Source organism: Pseudovirgaria hyperparasitica (assembly GCF_010093815.1).
Source record: "Pseudovirgaria hyperparasitica strain CBS 121739 unplaced genomic scaffold EJ05scaffold_12, whole genome shotgun sequence".
NCBI lineage: Eukaryota > Fungi > Ascomycota > Dothideomycetes > Acrospermales > Acrospermaceae > Pseudovirgaria > Pseudovirgaria hyperparasitica.
This window is the reverse complement of record NW_022985560.1, coordinates 323,362-343,808: the sequence shown is the minus strand read 5'-3', so window position 1 is coordinate 343,808 and position 20,447 is coordinate 323,362. Positions and strand designations below refer to the sequence as shown.

General features: G+C 49.5%; 7 protein-coding genes across 7 annotated transcripts; 4 read left to right on the top strand and 3 right to left on the bottom strand.

Annotated features, from left to right (window-relative positions):
• Positions 1-263: 263 nt before the first annotated feature.
• Positions 264-819, bottom strand: EJ05DRAFT_502371 (histone-fold-containing protein; the record flags this gene model as incomplete). The annotated part of the gene is made up of 2 exons (XM_033747244.1): positions 264-604; positions 717-819. 2 exons carry the CDS (start codon positions 817-819, stop codon positions 264-266), a joined length of 444 nt encoding a protein of 147 aa, XP_033598349.1.
• Positions 820-1,556: 737 nt separating this feature from the next.
• On the top strand, positions 1,557-2,471 carry EJ05DRAFT_502370 (derlin-1.2; the record flags this gene model as incomplete). The annotated part of the gene is made up of 3 exons (XM_033747243.1): positions 1,557-1,742; positions 1,829-2,210; positions 2,266-2,471. 3 exons carry the CDS (start codon positions 1,557-1,559, stop codon positions 2,469-2,471), a joined length of 774 nt encoding a protein of 257 aa, XP_033598348.1.
• A 1,385-nt stretch (positions 2,472-3,856) lies between these two features.
• EJ05DRAFT_477958 (uncharacterized protein) lies at positions 3,857-6,379 on the top strand. The gene is made up of 5 exons (XM_033744348.1): positions 3,857-3,933; positions 3,996-4,033; positions 4,082-4,252; positions 4,301-5,002; positions 5,049-6,379. The coding sequence occupies exons 1-5, from the start codon at positions 3,893-3,895 to the stop codon at positions 5,882-5,884; spliced, it is 1,788 nt and encodes a 595-aa protein (XP_033598347.1). The 5' UTR covers positions 3,857-3,892; the 3' UTR covers positions 5,885-6,379.
• Positions 6,380-6,834: 455 nt separating this feature from the next.
• Positions 6,835-11,442, bottom strand: EJ05DRAFT_502368 (uncharacterized protein; the record flags this gene model as incomplete). The annotated part of the gene is made up of 2 exons (XM_033747242.1): positions 6,835-8,857; positions 8,906-11,442. The coding sequence occupies 2 exons, from the start codon at positions 11,440-11,442 to the stop codon at positions 6,835-6,837; spliced, it is 4,560 nt and encodes a 1,519-aa protein (XP_033598346.1).
• A 1,360-nt stretch (positions 11,443-12,802) lies between these two features.
• EJ05DRAFT_455033 (glutathione synthetase large chain) lies at positions 12,803-14,801 on the top strand. Its single transcript, XM_033742463.1, has 3 exons — positions 12,803-13,254; positions 13,422-13,497; positions 13,547-14,801. Exons 1-3 carry the CDS (start codon positions 12,953-12,955, stop codon positions 14,714-14,716), a joined length of 1,548 nt encoding a protein of 515 aa, XP_033598345.1. The 5' UTR covers positions 12,803-12,952; the 3' UTR covers positions 14,717-14,801.
• Positions 14,802-14,937: 136 nt separating this feature from the next.
• EJ05DRAFT_455030 (protein prenylyltransferase) lies at positions 14,938-19,021 on the top strand. Its single transcript, XM_033742462.1, has 4 exons — positions 14,938-15,482; positions 15,535-15,980; positions 16,033-17,772; positions 17,820-19,021. The coding sequence occupies exons 1-4, from the start codon at positions 15,095-15,097 to the stop codon at positions 18,771-18,773; spliced, it is 3,528 nt and encodes a 1,175-aa protein (XP_033598344.1). The 5' UTR covers positions 14,938-15,094; the 3' UTR covers positions 18,774-19,021.
• Positions 18,822-20,150, bottom strand: EJ05DRAFT_512478 (Brix-domain-containing protein). The gene is made up of 3 exons (XM_033748340.1): positions 19,961-20,150; positions 19,687-19,904; positions 18,822-19,627 (listed from the first exon to the last, which is right to left on the bottom strand). The coding sequence occupies exons 1-3, from the start codon at positions 20,077-20,079 to the stop codon at positions 19,017-19,019; spliced, it is 948 nt and encodes a 315-aa protein (XP_033598343.1). The 5' UTR covers positions 20,080-20,150; the 3' UTR covers positions 18,822-19,016.
• Positions 20,151-20,447: the final 297 nt, after the last annotated feature.

The window sequence follows — 20,447 nt, the reverse complement described above, 5'->3', positions numbered from 1 at the left end:
GTGTGGGCTAGGAGGAATGATCACTTTAACCAAAGGAGGTACTTCTAGCGTGGATTCAAGGCTAATGGAATGCAATAAAATGTAACTCGAAAGGACATATATCCGACCAAGACATGCTCCGTTCCGTGAACGCCATGTGTGTGTCCTAATTGCCCAACGCGAAAAGGAATCAGGTATCTCTGCACCTCTCATATCCATACCACTCCCATATACACACTCGTACATACAGTCCCCTCCTCTCGTCTCATTATTCACCCTGGCCCCTATCCCGAGCCCCCCCAACTGCCCCGGATTCTCCTCGCCAACTGGATATCTTTCTGCATAATTGTCACCCGCTTCGCATGTATTGCACACAGATTCGTATCCTCAAACAAATGCACCAGAAACGCTTCCGCCGCCTCCTGCAACGCCTGGATCGCTTGACTCTGCCACCGCATCACTTCGCCGCTGGGTACCATGGACAGCGCAACTTCGCGCACCAACCGCGCGAAGGGCAGTTTGCGTAGTAGCAGGTCGGTTGATTTCTGATATGCGCGGATTTCTTTTAGAGCGCGCGTGCCCGGACGATATCGGTGTTTTTTGCGTGGGGTCGGGAGAGGGTCGCCTGCTTTTTAGGGGGTCAATTATGAATTCAGAAGGTTTGGAGAATCCGAAACACGTCTAGGGTAGGAGGCGAGAACTGGCAAAGTATATGTTTGCTCCTGGCGTCGACGTACGTTGGTTGTTCCCTAGGCTCGACCGACCGCCTGTGCTCCTGCGCCCACCGCGGCCGCGTGACGATGTTCCCCTTGTTGGCACGACACCCCGTTTCGGCGCCATAGCGACGTGTTCTGTGTGGACAATCAGGTGTGGAGCAGTACTGGTTGGTGGTGTGGATGATGCGCCGTACGAGAGTCGCGATGTGGCTGGTCGCGACGCGTCGGGTCGTAGGAGTGAGGCTGTTTACGCGTCGTGTATTTGTGTCGTGTGGCAACTTTGTGGTAACTCCGGTCGAGGTGTATCTAAAGAAGGACATGCACAGTGGAGGGGTCGCGCTGACGAAGCGTGGAGAGCGGGCAAGGCTCATTTATCGCGATATCGTGGTGTTAACCCGGTGATGGAAAAGATGTGGCTGAGGTGGATGTCGGCGAAATGTGCTGCCGCCCGGGACCGAGCTTGGCTGTGGCTGATGAGTACCTCTGGCAGATGGCAACTCCACAGTGACCTTTCCTTTGCGGGTTAGCTCTGTCTTAGAGCCGATGACGAGCGCGGGTGCTTTGGGGAGGTTGTGAGTGAGGAAACGTGTAAGATACTTGTGACTGATAAAGAATCGATTTTGCTCAAACTTCTGTGCTGCTCGTTATTCGTACAGCTTACTGAATTTGAAGCAGTCACAAACATATCTATTCTCGCTCACTTCACAATATACCCATTATTTTGGTGGCCCTGCTCTGCTTCGTCCAACCTCCAATCTCACCTCCAGCGGCGTCCGCTGCTCCCATCCCCCTTCCAACGACTTTCGAACAGCGCATTTACGCTCTAAATATACGCAAAAACTGGCGCTCTAGTCATCCATCATGGCTATGGTCGGTGGAAACGGCATGATCGGTCAATTTCCCCTGGAACAGTGGTTCTACGAAATGCCTGTGTGTACGAGATGGTGGACCACAGCGACGCTCGCGGCGAGCGTACTTGTACAATGCCATGTCCTTACGCCCTTCCAACTCTTCTACAGTTTTCGAACTGTATGGTATAAATCGCAGGTACGTCCACACTGAAGCGCTTCGTCATGCGACTGGCAGCGAGCACGCCCTATAGTTGACAGGTACTGACGAGGCCTGGCACATAGTACTGGAGACTCATTACCACATTCTTCTATTATGGGCCATTATCGATAGACCTCGTATTTCATCTATTCTTCCTTCAACGGTATTCACGCCTCCTGGAGGAGTCTTCAGGCCGGTCGCCAGCACGCTTCTCGTGGTTGCTGGCATACTCCATCACAGCCCTACTATGCATCGCGCCGCTCTTTAATATGGCTTTCTTGGGTTCTGCGCTGTCCAGTATATTGGTGTATGTCTGGAGTCGTAAAAATCCTGATGTGAGGCTCAATTTCTTCGGACTGCTTGTCTTCCGAGCGCCGTACCTGCCCTGGGTACTGCTGGTGTTTAGCTTCGTGCTACATGAGACTGTTCCGAAGGATGAAATGTGTGGAATTGTGATCGGACATAGTAAGCTAGTGGGCATAAGATCTCTGGAAACAACGAGAAGCTAATGTGTATCTAGTATGGTACTTCTTCAATGATGTCTACCCGCCCCTGCATAACGGCCAGAAGCCGTTTGACCCTCCACAATGGTGGGTATGGATGTTCGAAGGGCGTCCTGTGCCAGAACAAACAGGGGACGAGGCTGCAACAGAAGGGCACGATCTCGCTGGTGCTGCTGCAATGCGAGGCCCACCGCCCCCTCCGGCAGCAGAGGATGCACTATGAGCTTACTTCGAAGCGAAAATCACATACAATTTATTGGGCATCGTTTTCATTTCGGGATATGGTGCATTGTAAGGTTGGTCTATAAGATCCGGCGTAAAGCGTTACTGGCGTTGGTGGTGGCATATTGGGACAACCGAAGCCGCTCTTCGAAATACCCGCCTTTAGACGACGTTGAGCAGACTCAGAAGAGCGGAACGTACTGTAGCATCGAGAGGCACTTTTGGCAATCCTTAGCCTCCAAGCTCTCCCTGAGGAGTATATACCAGTGATTGCTTCCTTAGTACGTCATCAGAATTACAGGCCCTCCGGTCGCTAGGCTCTTCGCCCCTATCTCCGGCTCATCGTCGTCATCATCACATCCACCGGGGTCAAAAACAGCCTTGTGCCCTTCTCTCTATGAGCAAATATTCTCGGGCTCGAAGCTGCACCTAGTCTGTTAAAAAATCCTGCCTAGCCATCAAAGTAACGTGCGCGACTACTCGGAGAATGGTGTTTTGTGATGAGAGCTTGACATTGTGAATGTTCTCTACAAATATTTCATCTTTCGGAAAGATATTTTTGTCACCTACACTAATAACTGTTCGGTCTGCCTTTTCGGTAGTCTACAATACCAATCTCGCGACGTTTATCCTAAGGCACGTGTTGTGATGGTCGGGGCCAACTTGGCCGTAAAACGCCAAATATCATCCCACTATCGACCACGAATTTCTGAGCTTCGCCACTAAATTTATGGTGACAACATCGATATATAGCCTCCTATAACGGTAGTGAGATGATGAGACTGATAATAACCCAGTATTGATCGAGTATGTACGATCAGAGTCCGTGGCAATATGTTAAAAGCACAGCCAACACAGTGCACGGCTACTCCTTACGATATCGCCCTTAACGCGTTGGCGTCAATGTCATATCGATCTATTCCAACAGACCAAAGGCTTGTTCAACAATATCTCAGACTATTCGCCGGCACGAACGAAAACCTGGTAGTGTTGTTGGATGTTAGATAAGGACTGCCCAGAATGTCGCCAAAATAATATTCTTTTGCTGTTCCCCGGTCGGTGCCCTGTAGACAAAATGTTGATTGGACACTCTTAGTTCTCCATAATTAAATGGTCATGAGCTCTGAGTATCAGGATTATTCACCATGAAGATGAGTATCGTCGTTCGAGAACGAAACCTGACTGATACTAGTATGCTGGCATTTGGGCAGCTCGGCAACTGAAATGAGCAATCACAAGCCGATCCATGGAGTACTGGCTACGTCCTCGCAAAAGGTTGCCGAATGAGTGCATTCGGCATTTGATCCCGGCCGGGATTTCCCCAAGCGGCTACTTACCCCGCAGGGTTGAGAAAAGTCAGGCGATGAATCTGTTCGGATTCACATTATCAATTCTCCATGTTCCATAGATGGGTCGATCCGTATGACCTCCGTTGAGGTGCCAAAGGGCAGGTCAAACTGTTGGTAGGAGAGAAAGATCCGTATTCATAAACAAAGCTAGCACCTTGTCTGACCCATGGATGCAGCCTCCCATGCCGAGATCGACATATCAAATGCATCACCAGTAGATACACACGAAGACCATCGTGGAAAAAACGCTTATGTTATATAGTTAGCAATGAGGATAGTTGTGTGAATTGCATTTCTCACAGCTTCACTTGCATCAAGGATTCAATACAATTCCGGCATGGTGACAATCCCAGCGTGGCGCCCGCTCGAGGGACTGGTAAACGTCAGCAGGAATTTGATCAGGGGCAAGTATGGGTAAAACCTGCGAAGAATCGTAAGACAGTACCGCTGCTACCCTGACCTGTTGCTCACACATATGTAGTACACTGGATAGACGACACTCAAGAGCTACGAACGACCTACGGTCATGAAGATGATGCTTGGACGGCTTCAACTCGTCCTGATGCGGAAAATCTACGCCAGAGACTTGCCGCTGAAGTGTCAAGCGCAGGGCGCGATAGACCTGCCACTTCTCATGCAGTGATATCACCTCTTCCTCAGTCGACATTGCAGTCACCTGCTACATCTTCGAGGGCCTCAGCTGGTCCGGCAGAAGTTCGAGAGTACTCATCTAGAGGTGGACTTAGGTCATCTGAATGGACTCGGTCTCCGCCAAACTCTGACACCAAGCCTTCGTCAATTGCGAGTTCTTACCTCATTATAGGACCCAATACCGATTCGTCAAGCTTCTCTCGTTGGTCGTTGCAATCTGCACAAGAGGCTTATCTCATGCAACACTATGTCCAAGTCATTGGTAAGTTCATGGATGTGCTTGACCCAGACCGGCATTTTACTTTCGTTTTGCCTTACCGGGCGGCGAGTTGCCCAACACTTCAACAAGCTATCTTTGCGCTTTCGGCGCGGCATCTGAGTCGCATCGGTGATTTTGATCCCTATGTGTCCGACGGGTACTCACGGAAGGTGCTCGATGCAATCTCTCCAATGGTCCGAGAATCAAATGCGATCAACGACGTCGACCTGTTATGTGCGACGGTCGTCCTCAGATTGCTAGAAGAGCTTGATGGTTTGTTTATGCAGCTGCGGACATCGAACGAGCTGACCAGTCGCAGTTTCACTCACGGGATACGACAACGAACGCCAACTCAAGGGCGTACAGCTTCTCATGAATGCACAGATGAGCGCTGCCATCGCGAACGGGGGTCTACACCAAGCCGCCATATGCATTGCGTTGCATCAAGAAGTGACTGCAGCACTCATGGCCCAACGTCCGACCGCACCATTCTTAGATCTCGATAGCGCTTTCGACCGTTCATTTGCACCTGCAGACGATCGCACATGGGCTTTCCGTATAATCTTGCATTGTATGGACATTCTAGCCTTTTGCTACGGCAATGATACCCAGGATAAGGTACAAAGCCAAGGTGAATGGAACCGACATATGGAGTACGCGAAGAAATGGGACGCCCTTCAACCAACGCACTTCAAGCCCATGTACGAGGAGAAACCACCGCCGGACAGCCCATTTCCATTGATCTACTTCCACCGCCCCATCCAAATTATGAGCGCCATGCATTTACACGTCTGCCTCATCCTCCTCGTGTCACACGACCCGTCCCTGCAGACTGGCTACCCATCCGCCGGTGGTGGCATCCACAACCTCCGACGAGCAGCACAAGCACTCAAGGAAGTCGATGAACGTGTACGTTATCATGTACGAGCAATATGCGGGATAGCGCTGTGTAATATGCACCTTGCATCTGCAATGATAATGTCTACGGCAATCGTGAAGCTGTGCGGCGAACATTTCATCGGTGAAGGACTCCAACGGGAGCAAGATTCCATTTTAGAAATGTTGGAGTTACACGAGAACAAACATGGATGGCCAACACAGTTGGTACAGAATTACCTGAAGAGTATTTGGGGGTGTAATGGTGCGAAGAGATGAGCAGCTTTGGGAATCACTTACCAAAATATGAGGTCTCCAACATGGAAAACTCATTCCAGAAGTTCCTACCTACTTCGAGCTAAGACCTGTTACTAGAAGTAGGGCATAATCTGGTGCATTGGGTACGATATATCTGAGGCGATTAACAGTGAACAACTGCGTACATGTACGTTTCGGGGGCAAATTTTGAGGTATTGAACGCGAATTATTCACTTCCTGCGCTTCCCCCTACATGATATTATGTTCCTTATGGGTAAAATAGCACTGTATAGGCTGGATAAGGGTAACAGTAACCATGGTTGTCGGGAGCCGAAAATCCTTATATAGCAGGACTATACAAGGTATCATTTAGTGCCTCAATCACGAATGACACAGTTGGTGGGCTAAATATACCCGAGATTGGTGTCGCGTCCTCGCCATAGAATGCTATGTATGCTCCTTTGGATATGAACAATTCAGGTTCGTTACACACATGAGATTTGTACAAGATCAAGCCTGTATTCATGATGTTTGTGCTACCGAACGTGACTGTCTACTTCGTGAGTACGACTCTACACAGCATCCGAGCCACTTGATTCCAGTGGAATGTTATATATCCTCTATTGTTATCAAAAACGCAGCGGAAACGTAGAGGAAGTTCTTGTAGAGTAGGCCTCTATCCGCGATAATGTGGGCGTCAACCACACATGACTGACTTCGTTGACTGATACCCTCTTTATGCCTTGGGTCTCATCTCTAGGCACGTATAAAATAACCTCAATTAGTAATTCAACGTATGTCTCTGCTTGAAGGTGGGAGCAGCGCGAAAATCTGTTGGCCACAGAATAAAACACTTCACAAATGGAACAAGCAGCGGAAAGTCGCTACTCGGACAAGGTTCTGCATGTTTTTGAGTTTAGAGACCCGTCGGTCTATCTACTACATATCGTACACTCTCCTGCCCCGGCGACCTAGATATCTAAGTCCTCCTCCATAGACTCGGAGTCTAGGACCGCTGGGGCCCCGGTCTCCTCTCTTCCTTCCTCCTCCATCCCCTCCCCGGCCCTCCTCCGCAGGGCCAACACCATCTCACTTCCCCCCCACTTCCCCATCTCCACCGCCACACTCTCCGGCCCGTCATCCACCGCCTCCTCTGGGTTGAGGCGCCGATACTCGTCCGTCGTCAGGACCCCCAAGATGGGGATCTTTTTGACGGCCGAGATCGGCCCCAACACGCTCTCATCCGCGCCGGCGCAGACAATGGAGCCAGGATCACCGTCCTCAACCGGTACGAAAAGGTACTCCTTGACGTGGTTTGCTTGAGGCAACGGCGCCTGACCATCCACAGCCCGTGCCGCAAGCTGCTGCTTGTACACTTGCGTGATGTGCAGCGCAGTCTCGAACGTATTACCTAGAGCGAGGTGATAAACGAACGTCTTCTTCGTCTGGCCAAGACGATATGCTCTCCCGATGGCCTGCTCCTCCATGGCGGGATTGAAGTGGTGGTCGAAGGTAATGACCCGGTTAGCAGCATACATGTTGAGGCCTGTGCCTCCAGCCAACGTTGAAACAAGGTAGACGGACCAATCAACGCTCGTATTAAACTCATGGATGTCTTCAAGACGCTTCTCATGAGACACATCTCCATCCAGGACGAAACACGGGAGATTGATGTTCTCTATGTGTCGCTGAAGGAATCTAAGGGTCGTCTTGTATTGGCTGAATACCAATACTTTATCTTTAATGGTTGAGCAATACCGAAGAATCTCTAGAAGCATTTCAAGTTTCCATGAGTTTACAGAGCTTTCCAAGTCTGCTACCGCCGATAGATCTTTCTCGAGTGTATCCATAAGCCTTGGTGGGATGGACAATGACGATAGTGCGAGTGGTGTATCACTTTCCAAGTTGACGTCGGGTAGGCGGCCATGACTGTCTCTCGTAGTCATGGCGGGAATAGCGGCCTCGCGTTGTATGCGCTTGCGTTCCTTTAGTCTCTCTAGGAAAAACTGAGGATGCGTGTTCAAATATGCCAGGGCGGAGAGCCAGCCGAAGATGCGGAAGTTATTCTCTGTCTCATCGCAATGAAGTCCTCTGACGAAGTCGGTGTATGTTTTACGTTGGATAGGCGTAAGTGGCAGCGTGATAATGAACTCAACTTTGCCGGGGATGTGTTCCTCTAATGATGTAATCTCGCGGCGATGAATTTTTGGACGGATGGTTTCCCTCAACACGGTCAGAACTTCTCGAGATCTCTTGAATAATGCCTTCCCACTGTCCTTGTAGAGACCTTGTTCGATTGGTCTTTGGTACAGCCTCTTGAAATCTTGAGCGTCACCTAGATATCCGGGCGCAATCCAATTGATGCTGGAGTAATATTCTCCCAAGTTGTTAGAGAGCGGAGTACCGGTGAGAGCTATTCGACTCTTGGTTCGAAATCTGCTAGCACACTGTGCAATTACTGAGTCCATGTTTTTCAGCCTCTGCGACTCGTCTGCGATGACCAGATTTGGAGCGTCGAGAAGCAGCGTCTTGATCTCTTCAAGTTGTATTTCCTCTTTGACGGCTTTGTTCTTTGCACGACTTTCTCGCGCCGCTTTATTGTCGCGTTGCTTTTGGGTCATTTGGCTTTCAGGTTTCGCTCTTGGCGCAGTTGGCTTCCAGACGGTATCACTTTCTGCCGCCGGCTTGGTGTAGCCGACAAACATGTCATAGCTCAGGATCAACAGCCCACCGTGAGTGTTCCAGTATCTTATCTTGTCTAATCTCAACTGTGTAAGTGACGTACCTCCCATAGCTTTGATAGTATGGATAATATGACCGCCGACGACTTCTAATTCGATACCCCATTTATTATGCTCATGAAACCAGTTCTCCACAACGGATGCTGGGCAGAGTAGCAAAGCTCGGACTTCTGAAAGATGTGGCGGTACGAGTTGTGCTATATTCGTATTAGAAGAATTGGCAGACTCCTGTAGGACTTGGAGGAATTCGATGCTGGCACCAGTTTAGTAATCGTAAATCGTGTGATATATCGCGACTTACATCTGCCGAGACTTTCCTAAACCCATTGTATGAGCAAGCAAGCATCCTTCTTGTTCCTTCGCCTCGACGATCTCTCGCCAAAGGAAACGCAGTCCCTCAACCTGGTGGCGTTTCAACGGCGGGTCTCTAGAAGTTTTCTTGTCCTGAGACATTACAACGTACTCATCTACGTTAGCCATCGGATTAAGGACGACTAGGTCATGTTCATAGTCTCGGTACTCTGGGCGCTTTTCCAGTAGTTCTTCAATGTCTTCTGAATCGGGTTCCCTGTCACGCATGTGACTCTGGAACCGCTCCAATGCTATAGATTGGTTCTTGGCCATATCGTCGGTCAATGTTCCAACAACGCGAAAGTAAGAATTGAGCGAACGACGACTGGGAGGGTCCATAGTCGGCATTGGGTTCTCAGAGGAGTGAAGATTCGCGTAGGCAGCTGTTGGTTCCTTCCATGCATGCAAAACGTTCACAAAGATATCGAGAAAGACGCGCCAAACCCGAAGGGTGTTAGACCTGCCAATACCGCGAAGAAAACCATCGTAGTCAGGTTGTGTGTCGGGGTTGAATAATAGACCAGTGTCGCCGGTCTCATAGGCCATCCGGATATGAATTACCGTCCTTGTGGCCTCTTCCGATGGATCACAAGGGCGCTGTCCGTGCATAAGCAATACAATGAGTCGAGCACAACTATCAGCCCGCACTCTTTTTGAATCACCAGTGTTGCGAAATAGTAACTGTAGGTCTTTCACAACATGTTTCGGAATAGTGTGTACCAATTTTGTCAGGAATCTGAAATTTCGAAATGACGGAAGTTTACCAACGTCCCAGGCCTCAATTTCAGCTGCCGATGAATCCCAGTATGGTTTCGAACCACTATTTCCAGGTTCAGTGGTGGCAATAGTGTGATTGCTCGAAGACCTGTTTGCCTTGGCAGCGACCTCGTCAGAAACTGATGAAGAGACGGGCCTTTCCCCAAGATTGTCATTCATGGCTGCTGGTGGAGTGTCCAGATGACAGTTTCTAGGTAGATTTGTAAAGGGATTGCCAGATGGCACCTGCTCGTTGCTAGAGAACTGAATAGAGTCTTCAGAACTCTTGCGGTCATGATACAGAATACCAATCAGATCTTCTGTTATGGCTTCAGTGGCCTGGGAATCATCTGTAGATCCAATATGGTACGTCTTTCGAAGCTTGCGGGAAACGTTGTGCGCTTTCTCTTTGCGTGAGTTTGCCAGCTCTTCTTGGCACGTCAACTCACCGAGCCACCACTGAGCAAGCTCGAGGCTCTTCACAGTGCTCCCGATGGTCTCACATTGCTTTTGAATTTGGAAGGTACCACTCCAGCTTTGACCTTCAATGGCGGTGATATACAAATACAGACGAGTCTTAAGATGGGCCACCCGAGAAAAAGCTTCTGTTAGAAGACCATGTCCCCGGTCACCGTCTGGAACTGCCTCTCCTTGGCGATATCGGTATTCTTGCTCGGCACGTGCATACGGCTTGTCTATGACTTCCCATGCGGCTCTATGAGACTCGATTACACATGTAATGACATCGGAGATTTCACCTCTCTTAAGTCGTCGACTAGTTGCCGAAACTTTCAACAATGTCGGTATAAGATCTGCTTTCTTAAGCCTACTGTAAACAAGTCGTAGAACCCGGGCTGCTTGGCTACACTTTCGAAACCGGACTTGCAGAAAAGAGTGCGCAGGTTCGCTCACAGCTTTATGGTTGTCCTGCTGGTCTGTGGAGTGAGCTGTTGAGGGGACCAATTCTGTGGCTTCCTGCTCTTCCATCCTTTCCGCATATTTGGCAATTCTTCGGAGCGATGGCATGTCTAGGTCTTCGTTACTCCGCTTCTTTCCCTTAGGATCAATAGGAACGGGGTGAGAAAGTCTATCTTGGCGGTGTGCAATCAAGGCGCGTTTGATGAGCGCAGCTTCACCTTGGTCGTGACTAAGCTCTTCCTCGCGCTGGGCATTAAGGTCGTGAAGGTCCATGATCCGGAGCATTCCATTTTCTTCGTATAGAAGAACATGAAAAGGATCGCCGGCGACGACGAGCTTCTCTGTGTGCAGATGAACTATTTCGAAGACCGTGCCGCCAAGCTTAAATTCCTCTCGATCTTGACTAGTGAAGAGGTGTTGCAATACGTGCTTCACAAACTTGGCATGGCGTGCTTCAGGAGGGTCATTGTTGAAGGCAAAGTTGTTCAGAAAGGTAAGAGGGATGACAACGTCACCTGTCCTTAGTCCTGGAAAATGAACGCTATCTATCGGAAAGTAATTATTGGTTGCTGATGGGGCGGCATTGGGGGAATAGTTCGATTTGGGGGGGTTCGATGTGATGATGATAGGATCCTCTGGAAGTTCGCCGGGCCGCTCATACAGATCATGTTCACAGTGACTTGCTGAGTTCTGTGATTGACGTGAAGTGTTCGCGTATTGGCTAGCTTGCGACGTAGCAGTAGCAGAAGGAAATTCATCTCTGCCAGTTGACCTCAAGGCTAACAATGGCGAGTCCTGACTTCCCTGAGGCATTGGAACTGGAAAAGGTTGAGACTCGTCTTGCGTGCCTGACCTGTACAAGTGTGAGAAAAGAAAAGATCTGGCTGGTAATGGCAATTTAGGAGGTCGAAACCAAAACAAGTGTTCGTGCGAGGTTGGACACTGAAAGCTGCAAAAGAGACAGACTCAGGAGTTGACTTTACTGTGAGAGAAAGAGGTAAAGAGAGCAAGAATCAGATATGAGCAAGTAAACAACGGCACAAGGGCGGGGCTCGTAATCTGTCAAGGTCCCTGCGCTTGCGAATTCACTTGCTCCACTTTTATCTTCCCGGCGACCACAGTCAGCGAATGGCGACACAAACAAAGGCCCAAGCATCCTTATTTGAGTCGCCACTGTGCGCATTCACTTAGCGAGGCTGCATATCGTGATACCCTAAGGCGTAGCCTCTCTCTGATGGAGCGTTTACACCCAATTGCGTGATTGGTCCCTTCTTGTATGAGCGATGGAACAGAGTTCATGCGATCATTGATTTGCAGTAAATATGTATATATATTAAAAAGCCAACCAGAGTGTGTAGAAGCAAAATCTGAATGTGAGAGCTTTCGAGGGGTGCCTATAAGAGCGTTAGAAAGGCTCGAAGATACGCAAAGGGCAACTGATTTAGAATCGACAGACCTTACTAGTACCCGGGTACGTCGTTACATGTGTTCCCGAGCTACTCTAGGCCAGAGGCGGATCAGATATGTACGATAAGCCTTATGGTCCGTCATGTAGGCAATTTATATTCAATGTAAAAGCTGGGTGATCATCGGTCAGAGGACCAATAGATACTTATATTCGGCCAGGCGGTCGTAGGGGATCGAGAGAGTACGAACCCCCGGCCTTGGATCTGCCCTTCGGTATGTTGTTTCTCAATAAATCTTTTGTCTTTGGTGAGTGTATTTGCCAAGACCTTTTACTCTACCTGGTGGGTAGGTAGGTATGGCTACATAATCCATGCCAACTGTTTTGATCATATCGGTCATCACAAGCCTTATGTCTAGATTAGTGAGTACAGTCAATATTTTTAAATGATGACGGGTCAGTGTGCATTTTCATGACACGGGGACCTTCTACTAAAGCGATGTGAGTCGTGTTATGTAAAGAGTTGTCAGATTTACTCAATTGAACTCTTGTCCTTGTCAGCAGCACTCATCGCTATATCTGTAGCGAGGAATGGAATATACTAGAGATAAGGGTAATATTCTGGAGTGTATCAATACTGTGATCAGCACCGCGGCTTGATGTCGATGCTTACGAGGTGAGGGTGAGGTTGCCCTTTGATTAGCTAATACGAAGCTGATCCGATGTAAATCCGATTTATGACCCGTCAGGTCCTCGGTCGGTCCGCCGGTCGCCAAGCATCCCCAGAATTGTATTAATTAATACATGTTGTGATAGACCTCCCTGCCTGCGAAGCCTCTACCTGCAAAATATCTTTTGCATCCTCCCTAGACCAAGACATCGAGCATTATTCTGATTCCATATATCATCACTGCATCGATGAAATCGCCCATATTCCCGAAATACCCACCAGCACTTGACGACACGCAGACTTCGTATCTACTCACTAACATCAAAGATTGGTCGATCGCTCATGGACTCGCCGTAAGACCGCAGTCGGCCTTCATAAGCGCGACTGTAGATCCGTCTGGCGTGCTAGCAACAACAGCACCAGTAACAATATTCCCAAGTCTGTTCCCGCGGTCATGCTTTGAGCAAGGGCGAAGTATCCAAACCGCCTATAATCGGTTGTACTCAGCTATTGCGAGGGACGAAGACTGGCTGGGATCTATTGTACAAGAGTAAGATAAGCTCCAGAGAACACTATGCACAGAGATGTATTCGACATGCCACTATTTGTTCCTGGACATATGTTGGAAATGCCTGGTCAAAGTCGTTTCATCTAAGAACAAGTAACAGCGTTGAGATTTTATTCCTACCACACGGAATCACTGACATGTCCTCGAAGGCTAGTCGGTATAGACGATTTTATTACAAAGCTATGGGAAGTGCACATGACGGTCAAACAGGAGGGTTACACTCAGGTCTGTAATTTGGCTTCAAACAGTCAATCACGGTGTTGACTATAAGCAGTCTCTGACTCTCGGTCTGTTTCGCTCAGACTACATGGTGCATGTGGAAGAATTGGAAAATAGTCGCAATGTCGGCTTGAAGCAAGTTGAATTCAACACGATAGCGTCATCTTTCGGCGGATTATCGTCCAAAGTTTCAACTCTACACAGATATCTTCTCCGGACTGGCGCTTACCCTGCTAACAAAGATGGTTCAAGCTTCACCGAATCGTCCATACCGCAAAGTCAGGCCATCGCGTCACTCACGCGCGGTCTCGTAGCAGCACATACGGCGTATGGACCGTCTAAGAGTGACAAGAATTTATGCATCATTTTCTTAGTTCAAGAACCGGAGCGTAATGTCTTTGATCAGCGACATTTGGAATACGAGCTCTTGGAGGCACACGGTGTCAGAGCTTTCAGACTCCCTTTCGCGCGTGTACTCGAAGAGACCCATCTCAATGACGACAAAACGCTGCTATACACCTCACCACATGCCTCAGATATCCAATGGGAAGTGACAACAGTGTATCTCCGCGCTGGATATTCACCCGACGACTATCTGTCGGGAACAGAGTGGGATGCAAGACTGCACCTCGAAAGAAGCCGAGCTATCAAGTGTCCCAGCATATTGACCCATCTTGCCGGATGCAAGAAGGTTCAGCAGGTCCTTGCAACACCTCACTCCCCGCACCTTGAAAGATTCGCTCTGAAAGATGACATCCCCAGGCTACTTGATACATTTGCGCCGATCTATCCTTTGGACAAATCTCAGGCTGGACTCGAGGCGCGGTCCCTGGCCCTAAATACGGAGCGGGCTCAACGTCTCGTTCTAAAACCACAGAGGGAAGGTGGAGGCAACAATGTGTATCGCAAAGCCATTCCAGAGTTCTTGAAGGGGATACCCGAGTCACATTGGCCGGCGCATATATTGATGGAGATGATAGAGCCGCCTCCGCAAGACAATATCATCATTCGAAATGGGGAATTACAAAGGGGCGGCGTAATATGCGAACTAGGTGTCTACGGAGTCTGCTTATGGGAGAGCTCGACAGACGAAGAACCTAAGGGACGTGTGCTAGAAAACTGGGAAGCTGGATACTTATTGAGGACGAAAGGTGATCAGAGTGGAGAAGGAGGTGTCGCCGCGGGCTTTGGTGCAGTGGATAGCTGCTGCTTGGTCGATGTGTAGTTCGATACAACGAGCGGTTCATGGAATACACGTAGTAAAAGGCCCATCAATAGGACTCAACACAGACAAGTGCAAGACTCGTGCTATTGATAGCTGGCTGGCTATTGTGGTGGTTTGCGGTTTATTCACCCCTTCCATTTCGAGCTCCGGCTGAGCTCGGACCTTAGCGCCTTGGCATTTGGCAAGTCGCGCTCCAGTGAGCTTGAGCGCTGCGCGAAGAAGTTTATATGATCTACCATTCATTCATACCGGCTGCCCGCCAGGTCTCGCAAGCACTTTCGAAACGAGGATATAATACCGAATGCGACGTACATCTCGGCTAATGCTCACCTAAAGTGTCGTTACAAAGGATTCCACTTCCCTTCACTCTTGGGCTCCATGGCCTCCGCAAGTCGAGACGCGCCAACGAACGGCGTGAACGGCCACAGAAGCACAAAAAGATTCGCAGATGTTCCCAAGGCTGTGTTCGTCTCAGTCTCAGAGAATGACGATACTATAGATGTGGAAGTTCCTTTGGACGAAGATATTCAAGATGATCCAACAGAATTGTGCACCTTGCTTGAGAATGAAGAGGCGGCCAAAAACATGTGGATGGCAGTGGCATTAGGGTATGCCAAACACAAGAAAGTAGAAGTCGCAATACAGGTCCTCACAACAGGTCTGAGTGCGCTGAGCCGTGGAAGTTTGGAGGACCGTCTGGCGCTACTGAACGCGCTGTGCTGGATGAACCTCCTTAAATGTAGAGACTCTCCTCGAGTCAGGCCAGGTCAGACAGATCGCTAAGGTGAAGGGTTGCAAGCATACTAACACAGCATTAGACGGCGCAGACGCTGATGTCAGGACCAAAGACAGCTATATTCAATTTGCTACTCACGCCTTGAACGAAGCATCGAAAATCAGTCCGTCCTACTCACCACTTTTTCTAGCTCGTGGTGTTCTTTATCTACTGAAAGCCTCTCTGACGCCCCCCTCACGGGCGGGAACTCAGGCCAGCGAGAAGGTAGACACTCTTAGACAGGCAGCGAAATGTTTCGAGGATGCAATCCGGTCCTCGAGCGGCAAAAACGTCATGGCTTTGCTCGGTAAAGCGCGAGTTCAATTTGCTCTAGGGAAACCAGGCGAAGCCTTGGAGCTCTATCAAATGGTGCTTTCTAGGTCGCCGGAGCTGATCGATCCGGATCCTCGCATTGGTATTGGATGTTGTTTCTGGGAGCTTGGACACAAGGATGACGCGAAAGGGGCATGGACGCGAGCGTTGGACCTGGTAAGATTATTAACTTGTTCGATGTACGACGGATCTATATTGACATGTGAAGAATCCATCATCGAAAGTAGCAAAGATTTTACTTGGACTCTACTACCTCTACACCAGCGCACAATTCTCTCCGAAAGATGCCAAATTCCAAACATCGTACAAGAAAGCCGTCACCGAATACGTTCAGAGAGCATTTAAACTCGACGAGAGGTACCCGTTGTCTTGCGTTGCATTCGGGTCCCATTTTTTGGTAACAAAGACTATGGGACATGTCGAGAAGCTCGCACGAAGAGCCATTGACCTGACGGACATTCATGCAATCGCTAGTGACGGCTGGTATCTTCTTGCGAGGAAAGAACACTATGCTGACAACTTAGCAAAAGCCAATGAATATTACTCCAAGGCTGACCAAGCTAGGGGAGGAGATGAGAGAGGATATTTACCAGCGAAATTTGGAGCAGCTCAGATAAAAGTTCTTATGCAAGACTTTGATGGCGCTAAGTTTCGACTTGAGAAGATTGTACAGCACAGCAAAAGCGTCGAAGCTATGGTTCTTCTCGGAACTCTCTTTGCCGAGGATGTATTTGCCTCGCAATCGGCGAATTCGAAAGAAGACAAATCTACAGAAATCAAGAAGGCTATAGGCCTACTCGAGGGCGCCAGGGCGGCGTGGAAAGATCCGAAGAAGAAAATTGAACCTGATTATATGGTTCTGCTGAATTTAGCTCGATTATACGAATTAGAATCTCCCGAGAAGAGTCTTCAGTGCCTCCAGCTAGTTGAGGAGATGCTTATCGACGACATTCCAGCTGATGAGCGACCAGAGGACGTCAATGACGCTGCGCAATTGAAAACCCTTCTTCGCGAACTTCTACCGCCACAACTCCTGAACAACATGGCATGTTTTCATTATCAAGCAGAGAAATATACTCAGGCCCGGGAACTGTTCCAGACAGCGCTTACCGCCTGCGTAAAGGTCGGCGACAAAGACCCATCCGTCGATTCAGATGCGCTTGTAACAACAATAAGCTACAATCTTGCTCGCACTTACGAGGCTGAGGGGATGCCCGATGAGGCTAAACGGGTGTACGAGGGTCTGCTCGAGCGACACGGAGACTACACAGATGCGATAACGCGCCTTGCATACATAAACTTGAAGCAAGATGGTACTGGAGATGGACCGAAAGCAGTGCAGAGGCTATTCCAGGCTGAGCCGTCTAACCTGGAAGTTCGTGCGCTCTATGGGTTTTACCTCAACGGATCGAAGAGACGTACGGCGAATATTGGAGAGGATCAGGAGCAAAGACATTACCGACATACTCTACAAAACCACGAGAAACATGATAGATATTCACTAGTAGGAATGGGTAACATATACTTGACGATTGCGAGAGAGATGCGCAGAGACACTGAGCAAGATAAAGACAAGCGACGCAAAATGTACGAGAAGGCCGTGGAATTCTTTGACAAAGCTCTACAGCTGGATCCTAAGAATGCATACGCTGCTCAAGGAATCGCTATCGCTCTCGTAGAAGACCGGAAAGACCTCAACAATGCAGTACAAATTTTCACCAAAGTCCGAGAGACCATGAAGGAGGCGAGTGTATTCATCAATCTCGGGCATGTATATTGCGAGTTGAAGCAATATACGCGCGCAATCGAGAACTATGAGATCGCTCTGAACAAAGACAAGGGACGGGACCCACAACTTCTCGCGTGCCTTGGCCGTGTGTGGCTCACAAGGGGCAAACAAGAGAAAAGCCTTGAAGCGATGAAGTCGGCGCTTGAATACTCCAGAACGGTTCGTACTTTTGGCTTCCCAGAGGACTGCACGACTAACTATACCAGGCTCTTGAGGTCAACAACAACCCTGACCAGTCCTTTTACCGCTTCAATATCGCCTTCGTTCAAATACAGATCGCGCAACTCATATATACCACTCCTGAATCTGAACGAAGCCTACAAGACGTACAGACTGCTGCCTCCGACCTCGATGAAGCCATCGCCTCCTTCACCACCATTGCGAATGGGCCGAACCCACCCTTTCCGAAGAGTGACATCGAAGCCCGCGCCAATATGGGACGCAACACTATGCGCAAACAACTTGAGCGCGCCGTCCAAAATCAGAAAGAATATGAAGAGAAGAACGCTGCGCGTCTCCAGTCTGCGCGCCAAGCACGTGAAGCGGAAATCAAGAAGCGCGAGGACGAGAAGCGGAGGAAGGAAGAGGTGGCGGCGGAGCAGCGTCGCAAAATCGCCGAAGAACGCCAGCGGATCGAGAATCTCGATCGCGAGTTAGCAGCCAAACGTATCGAGGATGATCGTCGTCGCAAGGAAGATCAAGCGGAGGAAGAAGCACGTAAAGCAGATCGTGCCGCGAGGGGGAAGGGGCGCTCCAAGCGCAAGAAGAAGGGCGATAGCAGCGAGATCAATACAGAGAACGAGGCCAGCAGTGGAGAGGAGCGTAGACCGAAAAGAAGGCCGCGGAGCAGGACGCCTGGTGATGAATTATCGGGAGCGGATAGCGGAGATGAGGCGCCGCGAAAAAAGAAGAAAAGGAAGCTTGTACCGAAGAGCGGGAAGGCAGGCAAGTTCAAATCTGATGAAGTTGTGGTTGATAGCGATACCGAGGGCGATGCACCGGCAGAGAACCGGGGCGGGGCGGAAGGTTCTGGCGATGATATCGCTGCCCCCGTGAAGCCGAGAAAGGTAGCAAGAGTGGTGGACGACGAGGAAGACGAGGACGAGGATGTTGCTATGGGAGAGGCAACGGCTAATGGAGCAGCCTCAGATGATGAGTAGGCAAACTCTTGATTCTTTTCATTTTGCACAGCATAGCATGGAGTTCATAAATATGGCGATAGGTGATCTTGGGCAAAAGTAGGATCTATACTGCTATACAGGGTCACACTGTTCGATATGACACCGACATTGGCGCTGCTGAGTCTTCCAGAACTCTATAAACTTTTTGTGACACACTACTGTTCAGCGCCAAACACCATAAAATGCAGCCAACAGCAAGAATCCGGGATATCAGAACATTTTTCAAGCAAACAGTACACGATTGTCCAGGGCATCTCTCGGCTTCTTCTTCCCACCGTCTGTATTCAAGCCCAGTTCGCCACGCTTGAGCGTCTTCTCTGTCGCCTGTTGTGTCCTCCTTCTCAACTTTGCAGCCTTGCCCAGTCGCAGCTCTGAGCGCACCTGGTTGGGACTCACAAACTCCTTGTTCTCGTAGATCACTGGCCCACCGAAACTACCTTGCAAGATCACGATCGGCGTGAGGACAAATCTAGGTCCAATCTCGATTAGACTAATATCTGTCTCATCAGTCTTGGCTTTGCTTTTCTTCTCCTTGTCACTTCCACTCGCAATTGCTGCGGCTTTTGCAGCCGCCTTGTCTACCTTGGTCTGTTCGGCCTCGCCGATCTGGAAGACGCGGATCCATACTTTATTGTCATGCACGGTGAAGCCCATGACGTGGTCGACGAAGGGTTTGGTTTTGCGACTGGACTTTGGTACGCCGAAGATGTGCGAGAAGAGTTCTTTGAGGACACGTAGATGCGGGTCCGTGTCGAACGCAGAGGAAAACGAGAGGATAGGACGTGAGCCTTTGAGGCAATTGCCTGTGAAGTGTAGTTCGGCGCTGGTGTTTACTTGGAGGTATTAGATCATGTGCAAATAGGAGGTTGCATGAGGAGGCTTTGACACGTACAGTTGTAAAGGTGCATCTTGATCGTAGGACCGTTGGGAGCTTTACTCATCCATACGTACAGATCCTTGCCCTTGCGTGCTTCGAAGAAAAGAACATTGTTGCAATTGTACAGTTCGGCGAGTTCGTTGAGTTGATAGAGTTTCGTCTTGGTGTCGAGCTTTGCGTCTTTGCGACTATGAGGTAGGAGAGCATACAAATCGTTCATGAGGTGGCGGTGTCTGTGAGATTTGTCAGTCATCGTTTCTGGACATCGATATCCAGTGCACCGCCATACCTATGCGTGACGCCGCGCGAACTCAGCATCAGCACCCTCTGCCTAGTTTTCTTGTCCTCGGGAGTGCGCGCACCATCTGTCTTGCCTGACTTGGAGAGCTGCTTGTATACGGCAGCCATTGTGTTAGATCAAAATAAAAAGAGACGACTCTGCAACACCACAACTGGCCTGGCGATCGATATGGTTCGATGGCGAGGTAATTTTCTGGGTGGCTTCCGATTACACGCCCGTTCCCGAGCTAGGCCGCAAAATGACTAGCGCGAAAAATAATAGTAGGAAAGCGCGATGCGACAACTTTAAGCAGGCGCAAGGGGAAAGCGGAGAGCAGTTGCGACCCACCCACCACCCAACCTACCGTGACCAAAACCGACCACGGGCTCAATCAGCCATCATCAACCAGCTGTCTTATACAACAAGAGAACTATATAGCAATCGGAGATGTCGGAGAGCAGAAACAGTGCGATTAAATTCCAATGTGCCTATCCCC

Excerpts from the sequence above, each read along its gene's own strand:
- EJ05DRAFT_455033 (XM_033742463.1), top strand. The coding sequence starts at position 12,953 with ATGAAATCGCCCATATTCCCGAAATACCCACCAGCACTTGACGACACG. Across the intron at positions 13,255-13,421 it reads CTGGGATCTATTGTACAAGA|GCTAGTCGGTATAGACGATT; the intron begins GTAAGATAAGCT and ends ATGTCCTCGAAG. Across the intron at positions 13,498-13,546 it reads AACAGGAGGGTTACACTCAG|TCTCTGACTCTCGGTCTGTT; the intron begins GTCTGTAATTTG and ends GACTATAAGCAG.
- EJ05DRAFT_512478 (XM_033748340.1), bottom strand. The coding sequence starts at position 20,079 with ATGGCTGCCGTATACAAGCAGCTCTCCAAGTCAGGCAAGACAGATGGT. Across the intron at positions 19,905-19,960 it reads TCGCGCGGCGTCACGCATAG|ACACCGCCACCTCATGAACG; the intron begins GTATGGCGGTGC and ends CAAATCTCACAG. Across the intron at positions 19,628-19,686 it reads CAAGATGCACCTTTACAACT|TAAACACCAGCGCCGAACTA; the intron begins GTACGTGTCAAA and ends AATACCTCCAAG.
- EJ05DRAFT_477958 (XM_033744348.1), top strand. The coding sequence starts at position 3,893 with ATGACCTCCGTTGAGGTGCCAAAGGGCAGGTCAAACTGTTG. Across the intron at positions 4,034-4,081 it reads ACATATCAAATGCATCACCA|TTAGCAATGAGGATAGTTGT; the intron begins GTAGATACACAC and ends TATGTTATATAG. Across the intron at positions 4,253-4,300 it reads GGTAAAACCTGCGAAGAATC|TACACTGGATAGACGACACT; the intron begins GTAAGACAGTAC and ends ACACATATGTAG.
- EJ05DRAFT_455030 (XM_033742462.1), top strand. The coding sequence starts at position 15,095 with ATGGCCTCCGCAAGTCGAGACGCGCCAACGAACGGCGTGAACGGCCAC. Across the intron at positions 15,981-16,032 it reads GGACGCGAGCGTTGGACCTG|AATCCATCATCGAAAGTAGC; the intron begins GTAAGATTATTA and ends TGACATGTGAAG. Across the intron at positions 17,773-17,819 it reads CGCTTGAATACTCCAGAACG|GCTCTTGAGGTCAACAACAA; the intron begins GTTCGTACTTTT and ends TAACTATACCAG.